This window comes from Wyeomyia smithii, chromosome 2 (genome assembly GCF_029784165.1).
Source record: "Wyeomyia smithii strain HCP4-BCI-WySm-NY-G18 chromosome 2, ASM2978416v1, whole genome shotgun sequence".
NCBI classification, from domain to species: domain Eukaryota; kingdom Metazoa; phylum Arthropoda; class Insecta; order Diptera; family Culicidae; genus Wyeomyia; species Wyeomyia smithii.
The window spans coordinates 234,292,924-234,316,307 of NC_073695.1; the positions used below are offsets into that span (position 1 = coordinate 234,292,924).

The following is a 23,384-nucleotide window of genomic DNA, read 5'->3' on the forward strand; positions in this document are numbered from 1 at the left end:
TTTTGCCGAATCTGTTGCTATAGTATTGATTAAATGGTTAATATACGGCAAGGTCAAGTTCATTTCGTCATTTTTGTGGCAACCATACTTTGTAACCTATATCGAAATACTGAACAGAACATGCAACACAACCTGCACAACCTGTCTGTCGCTGTTTGTTTTTATGCTTCTAGTCACCTTTTCGAGCGATTTGCTGTTACCCGTGACAGAAGCCTCTAGGTTTGACTTGATTTGCAATACAAGAATGTGATTGTGTTGTGACTGTTCTCGGGATACGAACTAACGATTATTTATTAACTAGAATCTACACTTGTTTTGAAAAAAAAAAAAAAATTAAACACGTTTACAGTTGCCAAATAAGAATTTAAAACATGGTTTTGCAGTTCAAAAAATCAGTCTCTAGCATAGAATTTAACCTCCAGCACAACACCTTGAAAGGAAGTTTGTTTTCATATCGGCAGTAAATTTAGGGCACAAGAAATATTCTAAAATAAACACATTCACTATTCAAGATCTTCAACTTTCCTTCACAGGGCACAATTTGCGTTTGACGTAGGCCACCAGCAGACCTACAGTAATAGCGGCAACTACAAAGATAGCAACCGGTACCGCCACACCAGAAGAACTGCTTGGTTCATCCTGCCACCAGGTCCAAGTGACATTATAGTAAAGAGGATCGGACCGTGGATCACTAGGTTTGTTTCTCGGTTCCACTGCCGTTGTGAAGTACTGCTGCACCTCTTGACCTAGTTTTTGCACAATGTCTGGATGGTCCACAGCAGTGTTATTTCTTTCGCATGGATCTTCAATAAGATTAAAAATGCAAGGTGCTTTAAGCGGGTCACAAGGAATATCGCTGGGATGAGCTTCACAGCTAATCGACGCATTTTGACGAAGCTCTTTAAGCGGTTCCACATCCAGCAATAAAACTGTTGCAACCGTTGAATTCGCTACCCTAGCCCAGTATTCCTCTTCGCTGATGGAATCCTCGGTACCGATCATACCCAACCAATAATCGTACTTTCCATCCCAAGAAGAACCATTAACGTACTTCCAACCATCTTTGATAAAACTACTGTAGTGGTGTATTCTGTCGATGTTGTTCAACACCACGCTCCGCACGTTTCGTGTTGGATCTAGTAGGGTGCGCCACTGATCAACCCCGTCAATCGCACTGCCACGGGGAATATTTTTGATCTGTGCGACTCGAGCAAGCGTCGGAAGCCAATCACTGGTGTGAAACCATTGATTCGAAATTCGGCCTTCCGTTCCCAGCAGAGGACTCCAAATTATAGCCGGAGTACGGACTGCGCCCTCCCAAGGACTGTATTTTTGCTAAGAAAATGTGAGGATAAATATTTTTGAATTTGATACAAGTATCAAGCCTTACGCCGCGTAGCGGGAAATTTGATCCAGAATTGGCATGAGTACCCACGCTCGGAGCTCCATTGTCTGAGAAAAATAAAATGATGCTATTATCTAGCATCTCGCGTTGTTTGAGTGCGCGCACAACTTCACCGATTCCTTTATCCATCCTGGAGATCATGGCTAAATAAGAAAAGAAATAGAATAACATTTTCCTATTTTCCACTTGGAATAATCTTACCAGCCAATACACGTCGATTTTCGTTTTTGATGTATGAAAATCGCTGAACATCCTCTTCGGGGGCTTGCAAAGGATCATCCTCATTTCCGGCATGTGGGGCCAGATGAGTGAGAACCAAAAACAGTGGATCCGTCCGATTGTGGTCTTTTACTATCCGAACAGCTTCGCTGTTAAAGAGGTCGGTGGCGTATGTTCCGTTGACAGTGTAGTCCACCTCCAGGTCCCGTCGTATATCCAACCCGCGGGTGGAACTCTGAGAACAGTTGTAAATGTTGAATAAAGGAGTTAAAGCCGTATTTTTGGTTTTGGTTATTTTTGATTATAACCATAGTAGGAAGAAAGGAAATGTTAGTCCGATACTCGTTGATATGAGAGATCGCTAACCTCAACGCAGTGTCACAGGATAAAAGTTGTGCGAGTAGGGTAACGGGGGTATTTTGGCCCACCCTGTAACATTTTACGCATTTTATCTGATAAATTCAATGAATATTAGAAAACTATGCATGCAACATTGAATAACACACCTAAGAATCATACTGCACTATAATTTTCGGCGAAAAACTGGCTTTAGGTAGTGTTATTTTGGAATTAGTTCATACATATTCAAAGTCATGGCTGAGTCAACCCAAAGTCAAGAGGAAGTGGTAATATACAAGTCAACATCCGGAAGCAATTGTAACAAATATGTATGCTTTTGAAACAATTCGTTGTTGTAGTAACATCAATAAAATGCCATAGAAACAGTTTGTATACTCTAACATGTTGGAAAAAATTGAAAAAGTGGTTAAACGCATGGCCGAAATATGTTTGCCTCTTTCTGAAGCAAACATATTTTCGCCATGCCAATTTTTGACATCTCTTTGATTACCGTTCGGCTGTTGCACGTGAACAAAGAAGCAGCTTGTGACAATTTACTGGTAATTATTTCATAATTTATCACATTTAACGATATGAAATTGGTTGAGAATGCCTGTAAAACCGCTATAAGCCAAATCATTTCATTTTTAGATGCCTAAAATTTACAGAAATTCACAGCAGAAGGATATTCTCCTCAAACCCACTATTTTTGCTCTAAAAATACCGATGATGATCTTAAATATAATTAGTCCGAACTATTTCCATACACGTCTGTAGATATAAAGGTGGGCCATAGTAAAAATTTGGTGGACCAAAATATGTTTTTAGTACCTTGTAGAAATTTGGATATTTCTAGGATATTTTTCATTATATTGCATTGTTGAACGGTGTATATTAAACTAGACACTTAGCTTTTAAAAATGGTATAATAGAGTAGGTATTTATGTTGAAAAATTGTGTTTGTTTTTAATGAACTCTGCGAACACTTCCCAAAGCTGGCCAAAATACCCCCGTTACCCTAGTAGTAGGATATTATTTAAACTAGTTGGCCCGTAGTGGCTATCCACTTTCAAATGCATTTTGGACTATTAAAAGTTGATATTTAAATGATAGTTTTTTTTTTGTGCAATATGTAAGTATGACACTATCGATAATTCGATGAAGATGGCAAGCGCTGGCTAAAACCTAATTAATTATCTAAACTGCGATAAATTCTTCGTTCAGTAGATCATGAAAACGCGTGGATTGATTGCTCACTCGAAAACGAATCTGAAAAATTGTTTTCTAACGATTTAATATTTTTTTAAATTTCATAACTTGAATGATAGGTCATAATCTCAATTGGTTGATGTTACATATGTTATATTTAAACTAAACTTACCAATAAATAAAAATGAATGTGATTGAAAAAAAAAAACAATTTACAACAACCATTGCTCATGAAAAAATACTGGATTTCTCAAAAAAATATTCACACATGCAAAAGTTTGCCTCTGCAATTTGTTATTAACAATAGCAAAGCTTGGAATAACTAAGTACTGTCCTCTTTTAATCAATAATGGGTAGTTTAGATTACTCTCTAATACCCCGATATAACATCGCACATGATGAATGAAGCGCATGAAACATCTGTCATCTGCGTTCCATCACAGAAACCTTTTCTAGTGTTGCGTTACAACATAACAAACCTCATCCCATCAAATTTTATGTTGTTATTCCGAAATATCTCAAATCAAAACAGTTGATCAGATTTTACATAATTTTTAAAAATAACGACCAATAGCTTAACCCGATCCCGGCGGAGAGAAATCAGTTTTTACCTCAAGGAATGAACTTCAAACTCTTATTACTCATCAACTATATACACAATTGACACAAACTGTATTGCATATTAAAGATCAATCTGTTTTCTAACCATGAATAGTTGTATCGTAAAAAATTTCAAGTATAGTTGTTGAGCTTGAATCAAAGTTTGAATATCACCCGTCGGGAATGGGTTTATTTTATACTGTAGCTTTTTTTGAAATAGCTAAAATTTTCACGTATCAGCAAAATAATTATCGCTTTCCCCGTACATCTTGACCGTCGTAGTATACTTAAAGAATTAATTTGGGGTACAATATGAAAAAAAAAATATTGCTCTGTCTTTAAGTACAATTTCTTGAGAACATTTTCGTAAATTTTTTTAGAGCTTTGAGTAATAGGAAGAAAGTTGGATAGAATGGCTTTGCTTAGTTACAGCCGGTTATCTTCAATTTTTATAAATGTTCGTTATTAACGTCTTCAGTAGTTATTGGTTTTTTAATAAACAAATAACTTTTTGCAATCTAATAACTGTACTATTGAAAAATTACAATTTCAATGCATATAAAAATTGCTACACACTTGAATAAAAACCCAAACTGCTTATTTTCTCGAACAGAAAGGTTTATAATCCCCATCATGTTCTTGACTTTTCCATAGTCTAGCATCAATGAATTACAAAGGGTACTGCCTTATTCCATTACTTGACAATCTAATTTTGATGGCAATGCCATGACATTACAGAACTTATTGTACATGTAACTATAAAGTAACGTTCATAATCAACTGACAGTGGTTTGGCTAACTTTAAATTTCATTTACATGCTTGATATCTTTGATTGAGACATAAGTCTTTCTTACATCTTAAAATTGACTGCCGTCCTTTATTACGTGTTAGGGGGTTTTTGCCGATGCACCTGCATCAGAACCTAGATTGCCCCTCATGGCAAGTCCGTCCCAATTGCATTTTCATAAATTTTGACTTTATTGGTTGAATCATCACCTTTTTACATCTACTTTCGATAGAACAGATAATTTTGAATACTTTGTTCTGAGGAACTATGAAAAAAATAGCAAGTTGGTTTGTCCCATAGCAAAAATGATCGCAAGTCGGTCCCATAGAACAAATCATCAGAATCATCAGTCCCACAGTCAAAAATAATTATGAAGCATGTTATGTTTAACATAGTTCCTGGTCTTCAGGGTTAGTATTTGATGTACCAGTTGACCAATAAAATTCAATAGGCGGTTCGATCGAATTTTACTATAGTTTCGCATTAAAAACCGGAAAAATAGAACATTTCGTTTCCTATAAGGGAAACCTGATTTCTAGAATCTGTTGAAATCGTTTGTTGTTGTGCCGATATCTTGTTATAGGTAATCACGAGAGAACAAAGCTAATTACATATTTGTGTATTTGAGGATGGGATAAAAATTAAAACCTTATTGTTTGGCAGTTGATTAGAAATGTCTTTGTATTTTTAGAATTATACAAAGAAAAAATACAAAAATTTATCAATGCTAAGTTTTTACTGGAAGACTCTCGACGTTTATAACTGGAAGATTGCTTTCAGTCTCCTTTTCATGATCGTGCGCTTATTTATGACCGTGTGGATCTCGCTGTTTTCTTCAAGCAAAAAATTCCACCAGTTGTTTCTTTTATCTATTTTTTTTTTTTGAATGAACAGCATTTCTGCCATCGCCGTTAGGTGTCCCACTGTACTGGTAATTAGAGCATCCAATCAATATAAAATAATACTACCCTCGTATTTTATCCATGTTGGGCCGTGGATGACAATTGAGAAACGCTGGTTTATTTTTTAAAGAACGTGTCAACAGTATACTTCAATACGAATACCTCTGCACGCTTCTTAGCCTTTTCACAACGTAGTAAAAATAATAAAGAGTAATACATAGAAGGGTAGCCTCCCCAGCTGGTCTCGAGGTACGATGCTGGCCTAACAAGCCAGTCGTCGTAGGTTCGAGTCTTGTCTCGGGAGAGACTGTTAGTGTCAGTAGGATCGTAGCGCTAGCCCCGCAATTGTCCTGTACACTTAACGGTTGGCTGCGAAGTCTGTGTATAGTATAAACAGAAGGTCATGTTCTGAATCGGAATGTAGCACCAAGGCTTTGCTCTAGCTCTCTCCCACACGGTTGTGATATCGGGTTCGATTCCCGATCGAGTCGAGGATCTTTTCGAGCTGGAAATTTTCTCGACTCAGCACTGGGGCACGGTGTATCGTTGTACTTATCCTACACATGCAAAATGTGCCAAAAAACAATATCGATAACGAAATCTCTCAACTAATCTAGTTGATCGAGACCGCTATTAGCCCCAAGGCTAAGCGTGCGATATTGTTGTACATAGAAGGGTCTTTGTTATATTGGTTTCCCTGCCTAATGCGTGAAAGCTGTCCGCCGCCGTCATACATTGACCGCTTTCGAAAAATTTTAGAACAAGTTCCTTCACCTGAACTGATTTAAAATTTAATCATAGAATTAGATGAAGAAACAAGTGGACAAGTTCTACAAACACATTGTAATACATTTCTCACTTCAAAATCGTTTAATGATTCTGTGGAAGCACGCGAGAAGGTGATCGTCCAGTAGCTGATTTGTTTCAAATGCAAGCTATCACCGCACCGTAATCTCTTTGCAGTAGTTTGCTTTTCATAACCAGTCGTAGGTGGCTATGGGACTGGTTTGCTATCATTCTGGCTAGGCATCAAAAAAGTAATCGCATATGGGTCCCAGTTTATGGTTTGCAACATAATTTAATCAAATTTATTGGTGTTTATGAACGGGTTATAACGCTAAAGTATTTAATTGACATTGCAGTAAGAATTTCTGTTGATGGACTTGTTTAAACCAGCATAAGAGTGCAATATTGCTCCCAAAGCGTTGCGATTTTTAATTGCTGTTTTCTCATCAGCACGAAAACGCAAATGGGACGGACTTGCCATGAGCGGCAGTATAGCCATGTGCTGATTTAACACGTGTGCCGAATATAAGTTGAAACGCAGTTAGCTTTGATTTCCTCACGACTGGTTTCATACCAGCCTAGTCAGCCTATAGGATAGAGAGAAGACATAGAACTCACCGTTATGGTAACTGTCACACCAAAACGGCGGGTTACCCCGCCAAAATAAGCTTCGCGAAGTTATTTTGCGTGACTTTTTCAATATTATATGTTTAGGGACCCAAACACATCTCACGTAACAGGAATGAAACCGTGTGGCAGTGAAGCGTATATCAAACATGTTTAAATTTGATATGTGTTAGAGTCACATTCCGATTCGGAACTTGACCTTCTGTTTACTATACACAGACTTCGCAGCCAACCGTTAAGTATACAGGACAATTGCAGGGCTAGCGCTACGATCCTACTAACACTAACAGTCTCTCCCGAGTCAAGACTCGAACCTAGGATGAATGACTTGTTAGGCCAGCATCGAACCTCGAGAGCTGGGATTCGAAAAACATTACCATCCTTTTTTTTTAAATTGTACTTGCATACAAGTTGTTACGTAAACTAGCAGTCCCTTTTTTCATCGCAACTTGATTGCAATACTTTGCGTCAAAGCTTTCGAAACTTTAAAGGCCTTCCAGCCGTTTTGGTGTGAGCTTAATGGAAGTGAGTGTCACGGCGTCTCTCTTTTCTATAGGCTTTCTATACCAGCCGAGAGGAGGTGAGTGGAGGACTAAAAGCAAAGGTAGCTTGTAGTCAGAACAGGAGTGTTTGCGTTGCTACAGGCGAAAAAATAACAAACTTTAGTGTACCTCAGGTTCAGAGTTTGCTTGGGAAAAAGACAATTTGAGTAACTTCCGTTTGTCGTGCGCGTGACTGAAAGACAAGCAAACTATATATATTCCGATTGCGTGTAAAAAAACTTATTTTCAATTGTTAAACCCCTTGAAAATGATTTCACCCAGAAATATGCAACAGGTTCGAAACAATGTAGGAGCGCCTAATATTATAATAAAATAGGTTGAAGAAGACTCGTGCCGAACCTCGTTCCGCCTGCCAATAGAAGAGAATTATTATACGTTTCTCTGCTCGGGTTTGTTATCAGAGGGACCTATTTCGTTAAGAGGAAATCATCAAGGGTGCTGTAGAACTCGGCGTAAAGAACGAGCATGTAGGGGAGAGCCTCCGAATATACGTAGTACTAGACACTACATTTTCTCTGATGGTTTTATGACTACGAATCTCCTGAATTTTTCCTCTTGTTGTATTAACGAATTGGAATTTGAAGCAGAAGTTAACGAGATACCTATAAGCTGTAAGCTGCTTTCGACAGTATTAATCACTTAACGCTGCTGGACAAGATTTTGCTTCGCGACAGTTGATTAAATGACTATGTTCATAGTTGTGCGATAGAGTTATGGAAGTAAACAGTAATCGCCTCCTTTCACCAATATACCGGGTGTACCTCAGAGCAGTAATTAGGGACCATTGTTATTTATTTTATTTTTCAATGGAACTTCTTTTGCACATGGAGTTGGCTGCAGGCTGTTTTATGCTGACGATCTTAAAATATTTTTGACGATTCATTGCATCGAGGATTGTTTACGTCTCCAGAATAAGTTAAATTCGTTTGTGTAAATTAAATTATTCGACAGTTAGTATTGCAAAATGCGTCGTGATAACCTCATCGCATAAAATCGCCCAAAATAAATCGGTCCATGGCTGCTGTTCGCCTGCTCAGCAGTCTGCGTAGTGTCAGTAGGTCATCTTCCACCTGATCGATCCACCTTTCCCCCCGTTGTGCACCTCTCCGTCCCGTTCCTGATGGATTGGTTTCAAGAACCATCTTTATCAGGCTGTCGTCCGACATTTTTATGACACACCCAGCCCACTACAGCCTGCCAACTGGAGTGAACGACAGAGCTCATCCAGTTCGTGATTCATTCGCTTTCTTCATCGACCGCCTCGGTTTCATCCACACCAACTTGAACTAGAGGTCTGCTCTTGAAGCTCTTCTTTTCTTGTACTTGTCTTCGATGCAGCGATGACCGAGTTAAACCGACTTTTGGAATATCTCGCCACTCGTATTCCCGTTTTTCTAATCACATCTTCCAGAGCAATATTAAGGGGTTATATACCTTTTTAGTTTTCAAAAAACCGGAAATTTATTTATTACATTATCTTCAAATACAACATCTTGAGAACATTTCCACAAATTTTCATAAAGATCTGAGCAATAGGAAGAAAGTTAGAGCGATTTGCAACGTGCCTCGCCACGGCCGCATAAGCTTAACTTGAAACTTTACACGCGATTATCTCGGAATAGTTTTTTACGGAAAATGACTTTGCCGTGATCCTTATTGCGGGAAAACTACTGAACCGATTTCCTTCATCTTTTTTTTTTTTTATTTTCGTTATAAAATTCGCCGGTCCTTGAACGATCGCTTTTTGAAACACACAGTTACATTTTGCCGCAAAAAAATTTTTAATGCATTTTTTTGCGCTCAAAACGTGCATTTTTTGGGAAAAACGTTCCCGTTTGCACTGAAAACAAAATACCCATAAAAGCGATCGTTCAAGGACCCGGCACACTTCTAAACTACTGAAATAATATGAGTTTTTTGATTTCGGTTGATCCGCTGAGTCTCTATCAGGATCACCGCAAGCCTCTGCAAAAAAATAGCGTTTCGGGGAAACGGCCATTACTCCAGTAATAATTGGTATATCTCAAAATCAAACGTATTTTCTTGTTGTTGACAAACTGTACTCTCAGAAAAATACCACTGTGATGCAATGAAAGTGGTGCTATGCACTTAAAAATAAATTCAAACTTCCCTCATTTTTCTCGACCAAAAAGGTATATAACCCCTTAAACAGTAGGCAAGGCAGACCATCACCTCTTTGACCTCCGATACTCGAACTACACACATTACTGGATCCAACGTCGTTTTGACCATTCAGGTTAGTTTGTCCGGAAATCCGTAGTCGTGCATAACTTGCCATAGCTGGTCTTGATCGACACAATCACCGATTTGAAATTGATGAATAGATAATCTGTGGGCACTTTGCATAACCTGCCGTACCGCGAATATCTGATTCGTGGTGGTGCTGGTCCCCAAGGATCCCGCCGGGTAGTACTCTATGAACTGCTTCCCAAATGGTGATAGTCGACGATGGAGTATTATATATACCTTGAAGGCAGCATTCAGAAGAGTGATTGCCCGGTAATTGCAGCACAGAACAGATATGCAACCTCGAACAAAACGCTGCAGTAGATCGGTGCCCACGCTTCCGCATTCATTTTTTGCTGTTCTATCCTACATCAATTTCACAATGCATCGTTCGAGCAGTTCGCTCCAATAGTTTGAACATGCAACAAATATCTATTTTTTTGCTTCAACGACCAGACAAAAAAGTGATCTTAAATTTATCAAAATCATGTTAAGACAGGGCCACATTTAATAAGATGTTTTAAGTGAAAGTTCAGTAACAATTCGCCATCGAAATAGTTTTTTGTTAAGAAGAAGTCACTCTAGGGTATTACAGAATTCAGCGTATAGGAAGGGTAAGTGGTGAGATGCTTGAGAATAAATCCATGCTTAAGTCCTTTTTGACATCGAATAGCCTGATTCTACTAAGATACGAACCCACGACCATCTACTTGACAAAGCGGCCTCTGTAACCTTGCGGCTATGCAGCTCCCCGCTATAATCGGTTTTCAACTCGAGCAACAATAAAATTCATTGACGAAATATGTGTATGAAAAACGTTGCACGTCTGCAGATGGTACTGTATGGTTGTTATAAAAATGACACTCTCGCTATAGATCATTGCACGATGACGTCACAAAAAAAGAAGAAGACAGAGATTTGACAGTTGTCGCGGGTTTGTTTATCTTTGTCGTATTCGTATCTTCCGTTTTTACTCCTATCACTAAACAGTGAATGGAAAAATTCTAACACCTTGTAAACAAACCCGTGGGAAGTGTCAGAAAAGTGAGGTTTTTTTTCGTGTGCAATGATCTATACTAGGGAGGCTATATACCAGAGAGACGCAGAGACACTCACCGGTAAGGCAACTGTCAACATTAAAACGGATAACGGCAATGCAAAATTATACAGCTAGCCCGTTTTGATGTTGACAGTTGCCTTAACGGTGAGTGTCTTGGCGTCTCTTTGGTATACAGGCTGACTAATCTATACCAGTACCTCGACGAAACAGCGGCGAGAGCTCGCACAGTCTTTTTGCCATTTGGTTTTTTATGAGAACAAGAGGGACCGAAATAATTCTCCGTCGTAAGCTGGTATGAATGGTATAAGTGTAATGAAATTTTGAGTGTGAAATTCTTCCCTCTCACCGCTTGATGTCGATACTTGAATTAAAGAGATATGGGCTCGTTTCTAGTTCTTAAGTTGCATATCTTTTCTGTGCCTCTAGGCAGTGTTTCTCCAGCGTCGGCAGGGATCCTGTTGTCTTCTGTCAGTGCACCAAGATCAATCGCTTTACCGTCCTCGAGCTCTACTCTGTTCTGTTGTTTGTATTGGTACACACTGGTACGATATTGCATCATCTTCGCCCTTGATGCGTTCTGTTTGCATCGTTTGCATGCGCCGTCAAACCAGTCGTTTCTATGATCCGGAGCCTTTGTACCTGGTAGCTCTACAGCAATGCTAACAATGGCGGATTGGATGCCCCTTCAGTCATCTTCAAGAGTAGTTGGGCCAAGCTGCTTTTCAGTGGAAAGCGCTGCCTTCCGCTGCTGCGCGTATTCCTGTGCAATCCCGGCGTCCCGCGGTTGCTCGATATTTGTCGCGACGTTCGACATCATTTTTTTACTGTGTTGGACTCATCAATCCTCACTACGACCAGAGACATTTGGTCCATTGTGATACTGTACAGCTTCGTAGCCGCAAGGTTACAGAGTCCGCTTTAACAAGCGAGTGGTGATAGGTTCGAATCTCAGTAGAACCAGGCCGTTCGTTGGCAAAAGGACTTTAAGTATGAGTTTATTCTCAGGCTCTTTCACACAAAAGTTTTCTCCAGACTTAATAACCACTGATCTAAAGCTTCGATGATATCATAGACCATAGGACGTTATACGCTATTAGAGTGATAGTTTGCAGGAGGATATGAAAATTCTGAAGGAGAAGACAAAAAGCATTACGAAACGGAGCAGATTACTTCGCAATAAGTAACACTGCAGAAGGGAAACAACAAAATGTGCGAACAGCAAAAAACGTCCGGTCAATGCCACAAACGGTCAAAGGTCGCAAAGCGGTCCATACGAAAAAATGTGATACTGCCCGGGTTTTTTCTGTACTCCGCACTACATATTATTGGCAGTATCACTATTAAAGTAAGTGATACGCTTATCATTTATATCCGTGCTTATGTGTGTGTGTATGTGTGTGTTTTACCCTTCTGTTTTAAGCTTACTGCTCTACTATACCGAGCTTCTTTCCAACTACCAATATCGCCTAATTACAATCCACAGAAGAAGGTTCTTGACATGATTTAATCTGATTCATTCGAGGAGAACAAATTCAAAAATTGCAAACCAAAAGACCCTCTCAACACTTTAATCGAAGAGCTCGTGATAGATTGGGATAACACAAATCTGATAAAATGTGTTAGAAAACCATCACATTTGAACGCTTGGGAATCAATGTTCATCGGGCCTGCTGAAAGGCCAATGATGAACGAAGATGAGGTTCCAATAACATCTTCCCTATTCCAACTGACGAAACAGAAGTTTTTTTTTTTTTAAATTTTTTTATTTTTTTATTTTTTTAATTTTTTTTTTTTTAAAAACAGAAACAGAAGTTAGTGAGATATTAAATCGTAGGTCAGCAATAGTAGTACCGAAGAAAATAATAGTGTCGAAAGAAGCACAATAGATAGTTGTAGGGCAGAGTGGGGCTAGTTGGTCAATGGGGATATCTTCGAATATGCGCATCAAAAAAAACGTGTTATATGGGTAATACGTGGCAAATAAATCAAAGAAACTGAATGACGAAATGTAGTGCAGTTTTATTTACGATGCGTGAAGAATACAGATTGAAGCCAAATTACTACATCTGGTTCAATGCAGAATAAAAGTCTCTATTATTATTTTCGCTAAACTGTGTAATGCAAACTTTAGCCAAATTTTTACATATTTTACATTATCAATTAACTCGAATAACAAAGTATATGCAATTTCAGGTACGGTGCATTTCGTGTAGCAAATTAAAACCAAGCGAGAACACCATGTGCTCTGTTTTACAAATTGATCTATATGAAACTAGAAACAATGAATTTGATTACTTTTTGAATTTTTTTTCATTATAAACTTTCGAAATAAAAATGGTCAATTTACCCCACACTCTGACTAAGTTACCCCATTTATTCGGGTAGTTGGCCAATAGGGTGTTTTAGGGGTATTATATTATTTTTTCTGTTGATAAGAAATTTCAAAAGAAATACATATTCCACTGACTTTTCTTAATTTAAACAGCAAAACTATTGAAAAAATCGATTTCGAGTTTTAACAACTGTAAGTGGTTTTAAGACATACCTTACCGTCAAGAAATCATGACACAGGGAGGCCAGGTAATTTTTCAAATATCTTCACACTCCACCAAAACAATGTATAGGATACTGTAAACACGGTCCCCGTTGAAAGTTTACAAAACTTCCAGTGACATATTAAATCGAGTGCAGTTAATCAACCGACTATTAGGCTTCCACTTATTCACACGCGCTCAAATGTTTTCAATATTAAGACATGTCTTCACATCTGGCATCCCTGTCATGACACGTAAACCAGGGTTATATTTTCCACAAGCCAGCAGCGGAAATGTCACTTTGCTTACTATCAGGGTTATATTCCCCAAAAGCCAGCAACAGCAATGTCAAATATAATTTTTCAATTTTAAAATCAAAGACAACTCGTAGAGATCTTAGACAAATTACGTAATGCCTACCGAAAGGTCGGTTATTAGGAAAAAGCAGGTATTTTTTCAAATTAAAACCCCCTATTTGATGTCCACTCAGAAAAACATGAAATATTCCTAAACTGCAAACTATGTTGAGTAGTTCATTTTTAGTAGAAGCTATGGGCTCAACACAACATTATCACGTAATGAATTTTGGCAAAAATATTATAAAAAGTTACAAAACATTTTTATCCAAAATGTCCAACTAGCCTCACTCTACCCTATTCAGGAAACTCCTTCTCTCGTGTAATCAGTGTTGCTAACAGCTGATAAATTTTGCGACCTACTATTTGAAAACTACTAGGTATATATAATTTTACTTCATCTTTATGAGTTCTGTGAAAAGTATCATGTTTTGAATTGATAAATGGTTTATCAATTATTTGTGTCAAATCAAATTAAAAATTCAAATGATAGCATTTTTTCAAAACTGTTATATTCATACTTATATACTTATATAAGTGAAAAATAATACTTTGACTGGAAATAGGATTGCCCAGAAAACGAAATTCCGAAAAGCAAACGACCCAAACAATTTCATTCATATCTGAAAGCGTTATCGCAAACCAGCTGAGGAGCAAACTGGTATGGAAATGTTTATACGAGCATCGCCGGTAAAACAAATGTCTGCTTCAAGACAGCTGAGCAGTTGACATTCACCCAACTAACTGGTGCACACAGGTACGACCCAAGAATCGGCAATCTGATAAGATGTTTACCGTGAGAGCTGGTTGTAGTAATTCACGATATGACTAGGCACTTTACCGTATATCCGTTTACCGCACCTAGCTGCAGCAGTGTTTCTGGATGCTGCAAGTGACTGGAGTCACTAACGTATTGAAGTCTGGAACGGCGATCTTGAACTACTTTAATAAATAGTAAATGTGCACCCTATTGGACAACCTAACGAAAGCTGTCGATAGGTTAGCACTGCAGGAAAATAAACAAAACACGACCACGTGCAGATGATAACTGCACCAGAATAATTTATGGTGCTCTTATCCAAGTAGATTATTTTTTTCACTGACGACTTGAGCACGGATAACGTCTAGCACTGTTATCCTTCGTTAAAGGTCAACTCATGACATAGGGTAGGAGCGCCAGTTTAATATCGAAGAAAAATTACTAAACATGATAAATGCTATTTGCTTTCGGATAATCAATCATTAAACATAAATGTTCATAATTATTTTGCTAAAAAATTAAAGTTTTTTAGGCCCTACCTCCATTTCATACGAGTTCTTATCATTTTATTAGTGGACATGCTATTTTGAAATCGCTGGTAGGAACCAGTTAATAACAATATAAGTTTGAAAATAACGTGCTTGGAATTGAAATTGAATTATCCATTCATAAACTGTTAAATTGTGGTGTTTTTATCGAACTAAACATTTTATCAGTATTGCCACAATCGGTACAAAATAATTTGAAGTTCCCCATTTGGCAACATGCGAATGGATCATAGCACGCGTGGGAAACACCAGTTATCGTCATATCAAAACGAAAGTAAACAAACCATCGGCAAACGTTTTTTCGGAGTATTTAGTGCTTTCGTAGTGATTTCTGTTTGATTTAGGGACAGCATTATCATTTCAGGTTGGTAACTAGCTAAAATTTTAGTTGTAAAAGTTGCAATAAGCGTTTGATTTTAGCTATAACATCAGCTAGCGCGCGAGTGTCCGAGATGGATCTTCGTGGTTGGTTTGGTTTTACCAGAAGCTTTCTTACGAAAAATGACTTGCTCCATAGATAGAGCATTCCTAACAAAGTATGAAATGGGGATGGGACATCATTTTACCTACATCCCAAGTCCAAGGAGGTCATAGCACAGACCGGGTCTCGCAACGTCTACGAGGTTGAACAAGCACCAGAAAAGCAAACGGCGACAAAATTATAAATTTTACAAATTCGAGAACAAAAACTTCTTCAAGGATTGTACATGGAATTCAACCAATCTGCGAGCTCACCGCTTCCCGTCCTTGAAAGTTTGCTTTTGGATTCTGCATTCTAATAGAGGCAGTCAGCAAGCCAAAGCTGGAGCATACTCGACGGTTGTCAATTTTTTTTAAAAGGCACCAGCTCCGCCGCGTCGCAAAGCCCCGTAATTGTTCAAAGTGATCTTTCCCTGTTCTTACAGATTTACAGCAAAGAAAAGATTTGATGAAATACGTGAAAAGGATAAGTAAAGGTTATAGAAGCTCGAAGAAACAAAAAGCTCATGAACGCGTGGCGATGAAATTAAAACGCGAGGAAATGAAAGAGGCCAAAGCAGAAGAGTCTGATAGTAAAAAAGCCGAAAAAGCAAGCTCCAAAACTAAAACGAAAAACTAAGCCGTAGTTTTGATGTGATTACTTCTTGTTACCAGATTTTGTATAACTTGTGATATATACCCCGATGAATTTTAATCCTTGAGTGTCAGGTTCTTGTTTGGGACCAAATTGATTAGCTGCTTAATATAAACATAATTGTTAGGGGATTTCTAATGAGATAAGAGGTCAGACCACAGTTCATGTTTCACTGTTCTAATTTAGTATAGAAATACATCTTGCATAGGAGAGGTCGTCTGTGCGTATTTACTTTAAACAATCTAACGTGGTTTGTAAGCCATCCCTTTGAGCATAATAATTTTTTGCTGATCATTATCTGGTAAAATTGTACGTGACGGATATAAAAACTCAATTCAATGTTTTTTTTCGATATGACTATAACTGGTACAGTTCTATGGCGAACAAAAGAACATTATAGCCATAACTGGGACTCGGTGGAAGAGTTTTTTCTGCGGCGTTTTTTTACTAAGCAATATAGAACATTTCAGTTTCTTAATACATGATGAATTATAATTGTTGTTAACTTACAATGAACACCATGAACATAAAAATATCCGAATTTTTACAACCAAAATATTCAAAAGACTGATACATCCTTCAAACTATTGCCATAACTGGTGCACTTCCCCTAGTGCTTTATTATTGGAATACGATAACCAGTCGAAACAAGCATTAAACAGGTCTATGTAATAATAGATTTGTTGAAAGTTCAAAACGCTCTATAAAATTTTTAGAAAGAGGTTGTAGGCCAGAATGACAAAAATTTATACATATTATTCTACGAAACGATTTGAAAATATTTGGAGTTCTTTTTTGTATTTAGGTATAATCAGAACAGAAATCAGCAGTCGGCCACTTTGACGTTGTACACCGCAGAGCTACGTGACAGTCACTCCGAGAGCTCCTATTCAAAATTATTAGGCTGCTTAAATAATTAACAATCTGCTTCTAAAATTTCTCTGTTTGTGTCAAATGATTCATCATCTGCTCAGTAATCATTCACACGTGTACAGAACGTCTAATTTATTTAAATATGTTAATCACCGTTTTTATTTGGGAAAATAATGTCACTTGTTTGGTAGACTATCCAGTCAATAAATATTCGTTTTCCAATTTTGAATAAAAGTTACAAACAGCTGAAAATGGGACACTGTTCGGTAATAAACAATAGCCCATCTTTGCTGTCTATTTACCGATCAAATTACAACGCTTGTGCTAAACGTGTGCCACATGTTACACAGCTGATTTTGTGACGCACGTAGCAATTTGCAAATCACCACCAAAAGACTCAAGGAAGTATTTTGTTTTCAAACGTGTTGCTGTATTCTAATTGATAAGTTCAAGCAGTTCAGACGCTGTGGTACAGCATCCAAACTGTTGACAAGTATATCGCAAATTTGTGCGAAACACACACACTCTACCCTAATTAATAACTCACGATTTTCAACGCACGCGTCACCACGAACTCACATTGCTCATCTGTAAACTGTGATCCCAATAGTCGATGTACGGTCCAACGTATCCGAAGTGACTTTCGAATCCTCGCTGCGTCGGTGTGTAAGCCTTTTGGAAGAATCCGAGATGCCATTTCCCGACCAGGCGGGTCTTGTAGCCAGCCTCTTGGAAATATTGCGGCATTAGCTTCTGATCCAGACCCAAACCCCAAGGCTGATCGGACTCAATCACGTGATGCTGCATGCCGATGTTGATTGGATGCTTGCCTGTCATCAGGGAAGCCCTCGAGGGAGTACAAAGTGGTGGCGTGTAGTGTCGATTCAGCATAATTCCACTGTACGCCAGTGCGTCCAAATTGGGCGTGGGAATTTGCAACGATCCATGGAAACTCACGTCATTCCACCCCTACATGGAAAATTCCAATTGATATCTAAAATTGTTTTGAAAATCTACACATCCAATGTCGTACCAAATCATCGGCAATTATGATGATAATATTCGGTCGGGAAGATCGCTTGGAATCCCCGCCCGTGATTCCGAACACAAAAAGTATCAACAACGTGAGGCCCACAATGGCCATCTCGATTACCGTCTTCGATTACAACCACAGTGCTAATTACTAAGCAAAATAACTCGCGATCGCACGATCGGAGAGCTCCACAACGAGCGGGTCAAAATCGCCACTGCAACTGATTTATCTTTTGTTACAGCTAAACACTTTATAACAAACTACAATCGAGCTATAGATGATCGATACACAGGCGAACCCTTGGCCGGGACCAGCCGGGAGATTGAAAAGTAGCTAACGCGGTAATACCTCTGTGCATCACAGGGCGAACCGGGGCACGAATGCCGCCTGCCTGCCTGCGTGATTGCAGTTGCAACAATAACAACGACAACGGTTGTGGACATGGGGGTCAGTTAGAGTGTATACAGCATTCTAACTTCTACTGACCCATACTAGAGTAAGTCGAGCAGATCTAGAAGTTGTGTTGTCATTGGAAGACTAACGAAATAACAGATCAATGCATTATTTGTAATGACAAATGGCATAAACAACGTTCCAGCGTTCAACCATATCTAAACTGATTCAACGAAAATTCAAAAATGTCAAATATAGGTTGTAACTTTCTTTTTTATTTAAAATATGGTAGAGCGCAAAAAAAACCGTGTGAAAATGTACGTCTTCCTTTAAGTTCTTTGCGCTGTAGAAGTCGAAACGTTTGAAACTTATTGTACGATTATTGAGTATTCATAAGATTGCTCAGACGACCCTGTTTCATGAATATGACATAATGTGTCCGTAGTTCAAATATTGTCTCACTTTCTAGCAATTCAATCAGTTGAATCGATTACTTTCAATCCAATCTGGTGAAAGCATTATCTGAATGTTGTTATCGCCTAGGTTATATCTTCCACTGTGATGCGCTTCTTCAGTGCCATCTAACTTCAGGCGTATTCGGTAGCTAGTCGAGCGGTTTAATATATCTAGTGAACTTATCTTCTATACGACGATAGAAAATTGATCGTAAATAAATTATATTTAAAACCAATACCACTTTTTATTCTTCCGCTATGGTTTCGTATGACTAAAAGCAATATGAATTGATTGTTCACACCAGTAGATGTAGATGAAGAGCAAAAATTTTGACACACAAATGCGTGTCACTAAATAGTTCGATTATTCTGCCACCTACCGCTCTAGGATCTACGATTACAGATAATGTAATCATTATCATCTCAAGTTTCTTGTCTGACCTTTCTTCCATAAAGACTTTTATCTGTTCATCATGCACACGAAACAACGAACCTCCACCTGTTGCGTTTCCTACTCTCACATCGCACCAGATCAAAACAAACACCGTTCAAAAACATATCTTCGGGTTCTGTTCGGCCTGAGAACCACCACGTGCGACAATGCGCGCGCATTCGCACCAGAAGGCTTACAAATTCGCGCCTTTTTCCGTCAACCTGAAATCCGTACGCAGCCCCTTTGCTCTGCGTGACTGACGGCGGCGGCAGATGCTAATGACAATGCAAGCAACGTGGGAAAAGCATTTTTCCCATTCAGCCCTTTCGTACCTCCTGGCGGCAGCAGCGCTTCGCCCATGTGGAAAGCGGGAGCTTCTCGGTGATGTTTCGAGGAAAGCGTTCTTCAGTTGCTGTTGTGATTTCCTCGCGGTCAAACGCGGTCTCGGAAAAGCTCGTGCGGTTTGGACTAGACTTTGGGATCTTAGACAACTTTAATGTGTTACTGTTTAAAAATTGTGTTTCTGTAGTGGTTGTACATTGCTTGAAAATCCATCCGCACGAAATGGTAGAAAATTCAATTCTGAACAATTAAGTTAAAGAACTAAGTTGTATTATTTCAGTTTAACTACTTTTACTGCTAAAGGCGAAACAGTGAAAAGGTTGAAAAAGTGATGAAAAAACTAAATCTTTCTTTTTCGTGGTTTTGTTTTCGGGCATCTGGCGGCTGTGGTGGAGTGGACAAAAAATAACCATATATTCGGTGTCATGTTGTGTTAAAAACCTTGTGGTGAAATGGCAAAACAGTGCATACACAGCGGATTTTTTTGAGTCTCCCGACTATTAAAAGGTATTTACGAAAAAAATCAAAACCAAGCAAACCTTTTTCTCGTAAGTGAACAAAGTGTAGACTAATAAATAGGAGAAATGGTATGTTTTTCACGCTAGTTTTATATATGCAATAATTATATGAAGCAAAAAATTATCAATGAGTTAAATGATTATTTAATTTCATATTTTTGATTGTTCGGGGAGAAACACGCACAAAGGTTCTTTTTATGCTGAGGTAAAAACAACTGCCTTTAATGTACCAGCTTGGACGGAAATGCTTTTAGTTTTCAGTTTGTGATTATTTTGAATTTATATTTTATTTTAAAGATCTCGAAATCTGTGCAGTGCCGCTGATTGTTTTCGAGGTATATTAAAAGTTGGTTGTGATGTTTGTCGAAAGTAAAATCAAGTCTTGGAAGACAAAAACCAATGAAAACTGAATCGAATGTTCAAAAAACTTGAATAAAGTGAAGAGTCTCCTATAAATAATACAAGAATTTATAGCTCGCTAGAATCTTTTTAAAAAAAAATATGATGAAAACCGTTCTTTGCCGCTAGCAGGGTTTGAGGCTCAAAAAATCCTATCGCTTGATTCCGCTTCTGATTCCTCAGTAAATACAGTTTTTGACGTAGGACTACGTCTAACCGCACTATATCGAGATACATTCTGCGGAAACTAAAACCAAGATGTAACGTCGGAATGAAAAACTTCAAACGGTAATACTGATGTAACCACATGATGGATAACAATGATCAATACGTCGTTGGATTGATAAAATGATGAACAATTTTGTGATTCTTTAGTCATCATTACCACTTTACTGCTGAACTCTGAAAATTTAATAAAAGTTTCAAGGTCGAATTTTCACGAACCAATCACATGCGAGCACGCCTTGCCCAAACTTCATGAGTAGACCAACAGCCTGCTGTAATATCCTGTATAGCAGTGGCAAAATAAAATTTGACAGAATCTCCCCGTCCCAATAGGTCAACTAATTTTTGCTTCCACGAGTCTAGACTATTGTGATGTCTTGAAGGTGAAGCTTTTTCGAAAAGTTTGTAACCACCTCATCTATCAGACAGTTTAAAGTTCTGCTGTTAGTATGTTATTAAAACTGATGTCTTGAAGAAAAACAACAGGCAACAGTACTACATTGAGCAATGTATGAATTGCTCATTCGTCACTCGCCGTCTATCAGTGCAGAAGAACTAAATATTCATATGTGTGCAGTCAAGCCAAGTGACCGCTGTCAGCGCACAGTAAGGCATGTTGGGTTAACGTGTTGCGATCTGGAACACAATCGAATTGCCGTTTGAATTGTCTTCTTCTTCTTCTTATTGTTTCGTATAGTAGCAAATATCAGAATTCAATATAATTTTTCAGGTGCCGCAAAATACTCTGCGCCGCCGGGGACAGCAGAATTCTGTACGTGTTGTTTAGGGTGGCAATCATCGTATGGAAAAAGTCACCAGAAAATTTCAAAAAAAACCCTATACAAAATGTTCATCGCTCGAAAAAACACCCTGTGCAAAGTTTTAGCTCAATCGGACTTAAAATGGGGTGGCGCAAGGCGATTGAAGTTTGGCCTTTTTGAAAACCGAAAAATCACCCAAGGGGGTACGTGTAATTTTGATTTTCTAAAAAAAATTTTTGATGCCAAATGACTTAAAAACGCGAAACGTCGAGAATTTGTGTCATCTGAAAAAAAAATTTTTTTTTTTGCAAAAATCGACTCTAAGTCGTTTTTTCAATTGTGAGAGGCGGAGTTCAAAATGTTTAGGATTTATCTTTTTAAATTAATCACTAGCCTCTCGAAATAGCCAGTATAATGAAATACACTATAACTAGCATCGAGTACATTATGTTTTATTAGGGTGGTTCATTTTTTCGCCAGAGAGTGGTTCATAATATTGTGAAAAAATAAAAAAAAAATTTCAAAAACCGAAATTTCACGTACCCCCCCCCCCCCCCTTGGGTGATGTTTCGGTTTTTAAAAAAGGCCAAACTTCAATCGCTTTGCGCCACCCCATTTTAAGTCCGATTGAGCTGAAATTTTGCACAGGGTGTTTTTTCGAGCAGGTGAACATTTTGTATAGGGTTTTTTTGAAATACGAGATGACCATTTTGGCTGGCACCCTAGTGTTGGCAGAGGCAAATTTTTTTCACATTAGCATCCAGAAGAAAATATTACTTTCCATAACCTTACATAACATAACCTTACCATCTGTCACAAGACAAATAAACATAGAAGGAGATTTTATTTCTACTAAATTTAACTCAATTCAGAGAAGGTTGCCTTTTCGCGCATCAAAGAAAATTGACTGGATTAGAATGAAAAGTATTCATCAATGTTAAAGAGAATATTTTTTCTGTGATTAAACATAACCGCTCGTTTTTTGGCACATGTGTGCCAAAATCGAACCGTGCCAAAGGTAAAACGAGCTGAAATCAAACAGAGCCTCAAAAGGAAATATAAAACTATTGTAGTCCTACGTCAACTTTGCGGTTGTGTCTTGGAAACCACCCTCCTACTTTTTGTTTGGAAATATATTTTTTTATGTCCACCATAACCACCACATTGAAAAAAGCAACTGCAAGGCAAAAAATATTAAACGATAAGGTCTCGTGGATCTTGAACCTTCCAAAACGGGAATATGAGATTTTTATCATAATACTGCATTGCAGTAGAGCAATACCACAAAAAGTGGGAAACTATTTTAATAAACATTTTTTCATTTAATTAAAACTTTGCATAGACATTTCTATTAGCAAAAGATGCCTTATTGTATTTTTTTTAATCACGACTCGTTTTTTGGTAAACTATGTAAAAATGTCATGTAAAAAAGGTATTGGTAAGTACAAATATTTTTAGAACCAAAACGAGTTCGTTTGATCGATATGACGTCTTCAGCAAAGTTGTAGATCATAGTTTTGCCTTTCTAAAAAAAGTATAAAGTGTAAAAAACTTGAAAAAAAAAACTGGTTTTATTTCTCTAAGTTTCATAATTCAGATTCATTGAAAGACAGTTTTCGAAGATATTTAATCTTTATTTTTGTGTTTTTTTTTCTTAAAAAAATCTTTTTGTCTCACGGTGTATGTTTTATCTGAAAGGACCCACTATCATATACTATGTTATAGCAAAGTTATAACAATCAATCCAAACGTTCTAGGTATATATATTTTTTTTCTAGAAAATTTTAACTTTCTTGTTTCTCATTCCTCCGCGATCAGACAGCTATCTAGCTTATTTTTTCTAGTTTTCATAAAAATGACCTAAAATTTAAAAAAATGAATTTTTTTGAAAATTA

General features: G+C 37.9%; 2 protein-coding genes across 3 annotated transcripts in view; one reads left to right on the forward strand and one right to left on the reverse strand.

Annotated features, from left to right (window-relative positions):
• Positions 1-17: 17 nt before the first annotated feature.
• On the reverse strand, positions 18-18,166 carry LOC129719493 (arylsulfatase B-like). Its single transcript, XM_055670867.1, has 5 exons — positions 17,964-18,166; positions 17,510-17,899; positions 1,607-1,859; positions 1,391-1,548; positions 18-1,335 (listed from the first exon to the last, which is right to left on the reverse strand). Exons 1-5 carry the CDS (start codon positions 18,072-18,074, stop codon positions 517-519), a joined length of 1,731 nt encoding a protein of 576 aa, XP_055526842.1. The 5' UTR covers positions 18,075-18,166; the 3' UTR covers positions 18-516.
• Positions 18,167-19,629: 1,463 nt separating this feature from the next.
• Positions 19,630-23,384, forward strand: part of LOC129719492 (gamma-aminobutyric acid receptor alpha-like) — a 136,231-nt gene continuing 132,476 nt past the window's right edge. Inside the window, exon 1 of one of the 2 annotated variants that reach the window (XM_055670866.1) lies at positions 19,630-20,173. The gene's annotated coding sequence lies outside the window, so the exon portion shown is untranslated. The remainder of the gene's footprint in view (positions 20,174-23,384) is intronic. The other variant, XM_055670865.1, reaches the window with a different exon arrangement.

What these genes read in the sequence shown, in the direction of transcription:
- LOC129719493 (XM_055670867.1), bottom strand. Translation starts at nt 18,074, where the DNA reads ATGGCCATTGTGGGCCTCACGTTGTTGATACTTTTTGTGTTCGGAATC. An exon ending in AAATCGACGTGTATTGGCTG is followed by an intron (nt 1,549 to 1,606) that starts GTAAGATTATTC and finishes TTTCTTATTTAG; the next exon opens with CCATGATCTCCAGGATGGAT. An exon ending in CAAATTTCCCGCTACGCGGC is followed by an intron (nt 1,336 to 1,390) that starts GTAAGGCTTGAT and finishes ACATTTTCTTAG; the next exon opens with CAAAAATACAGTCCTTGGGA.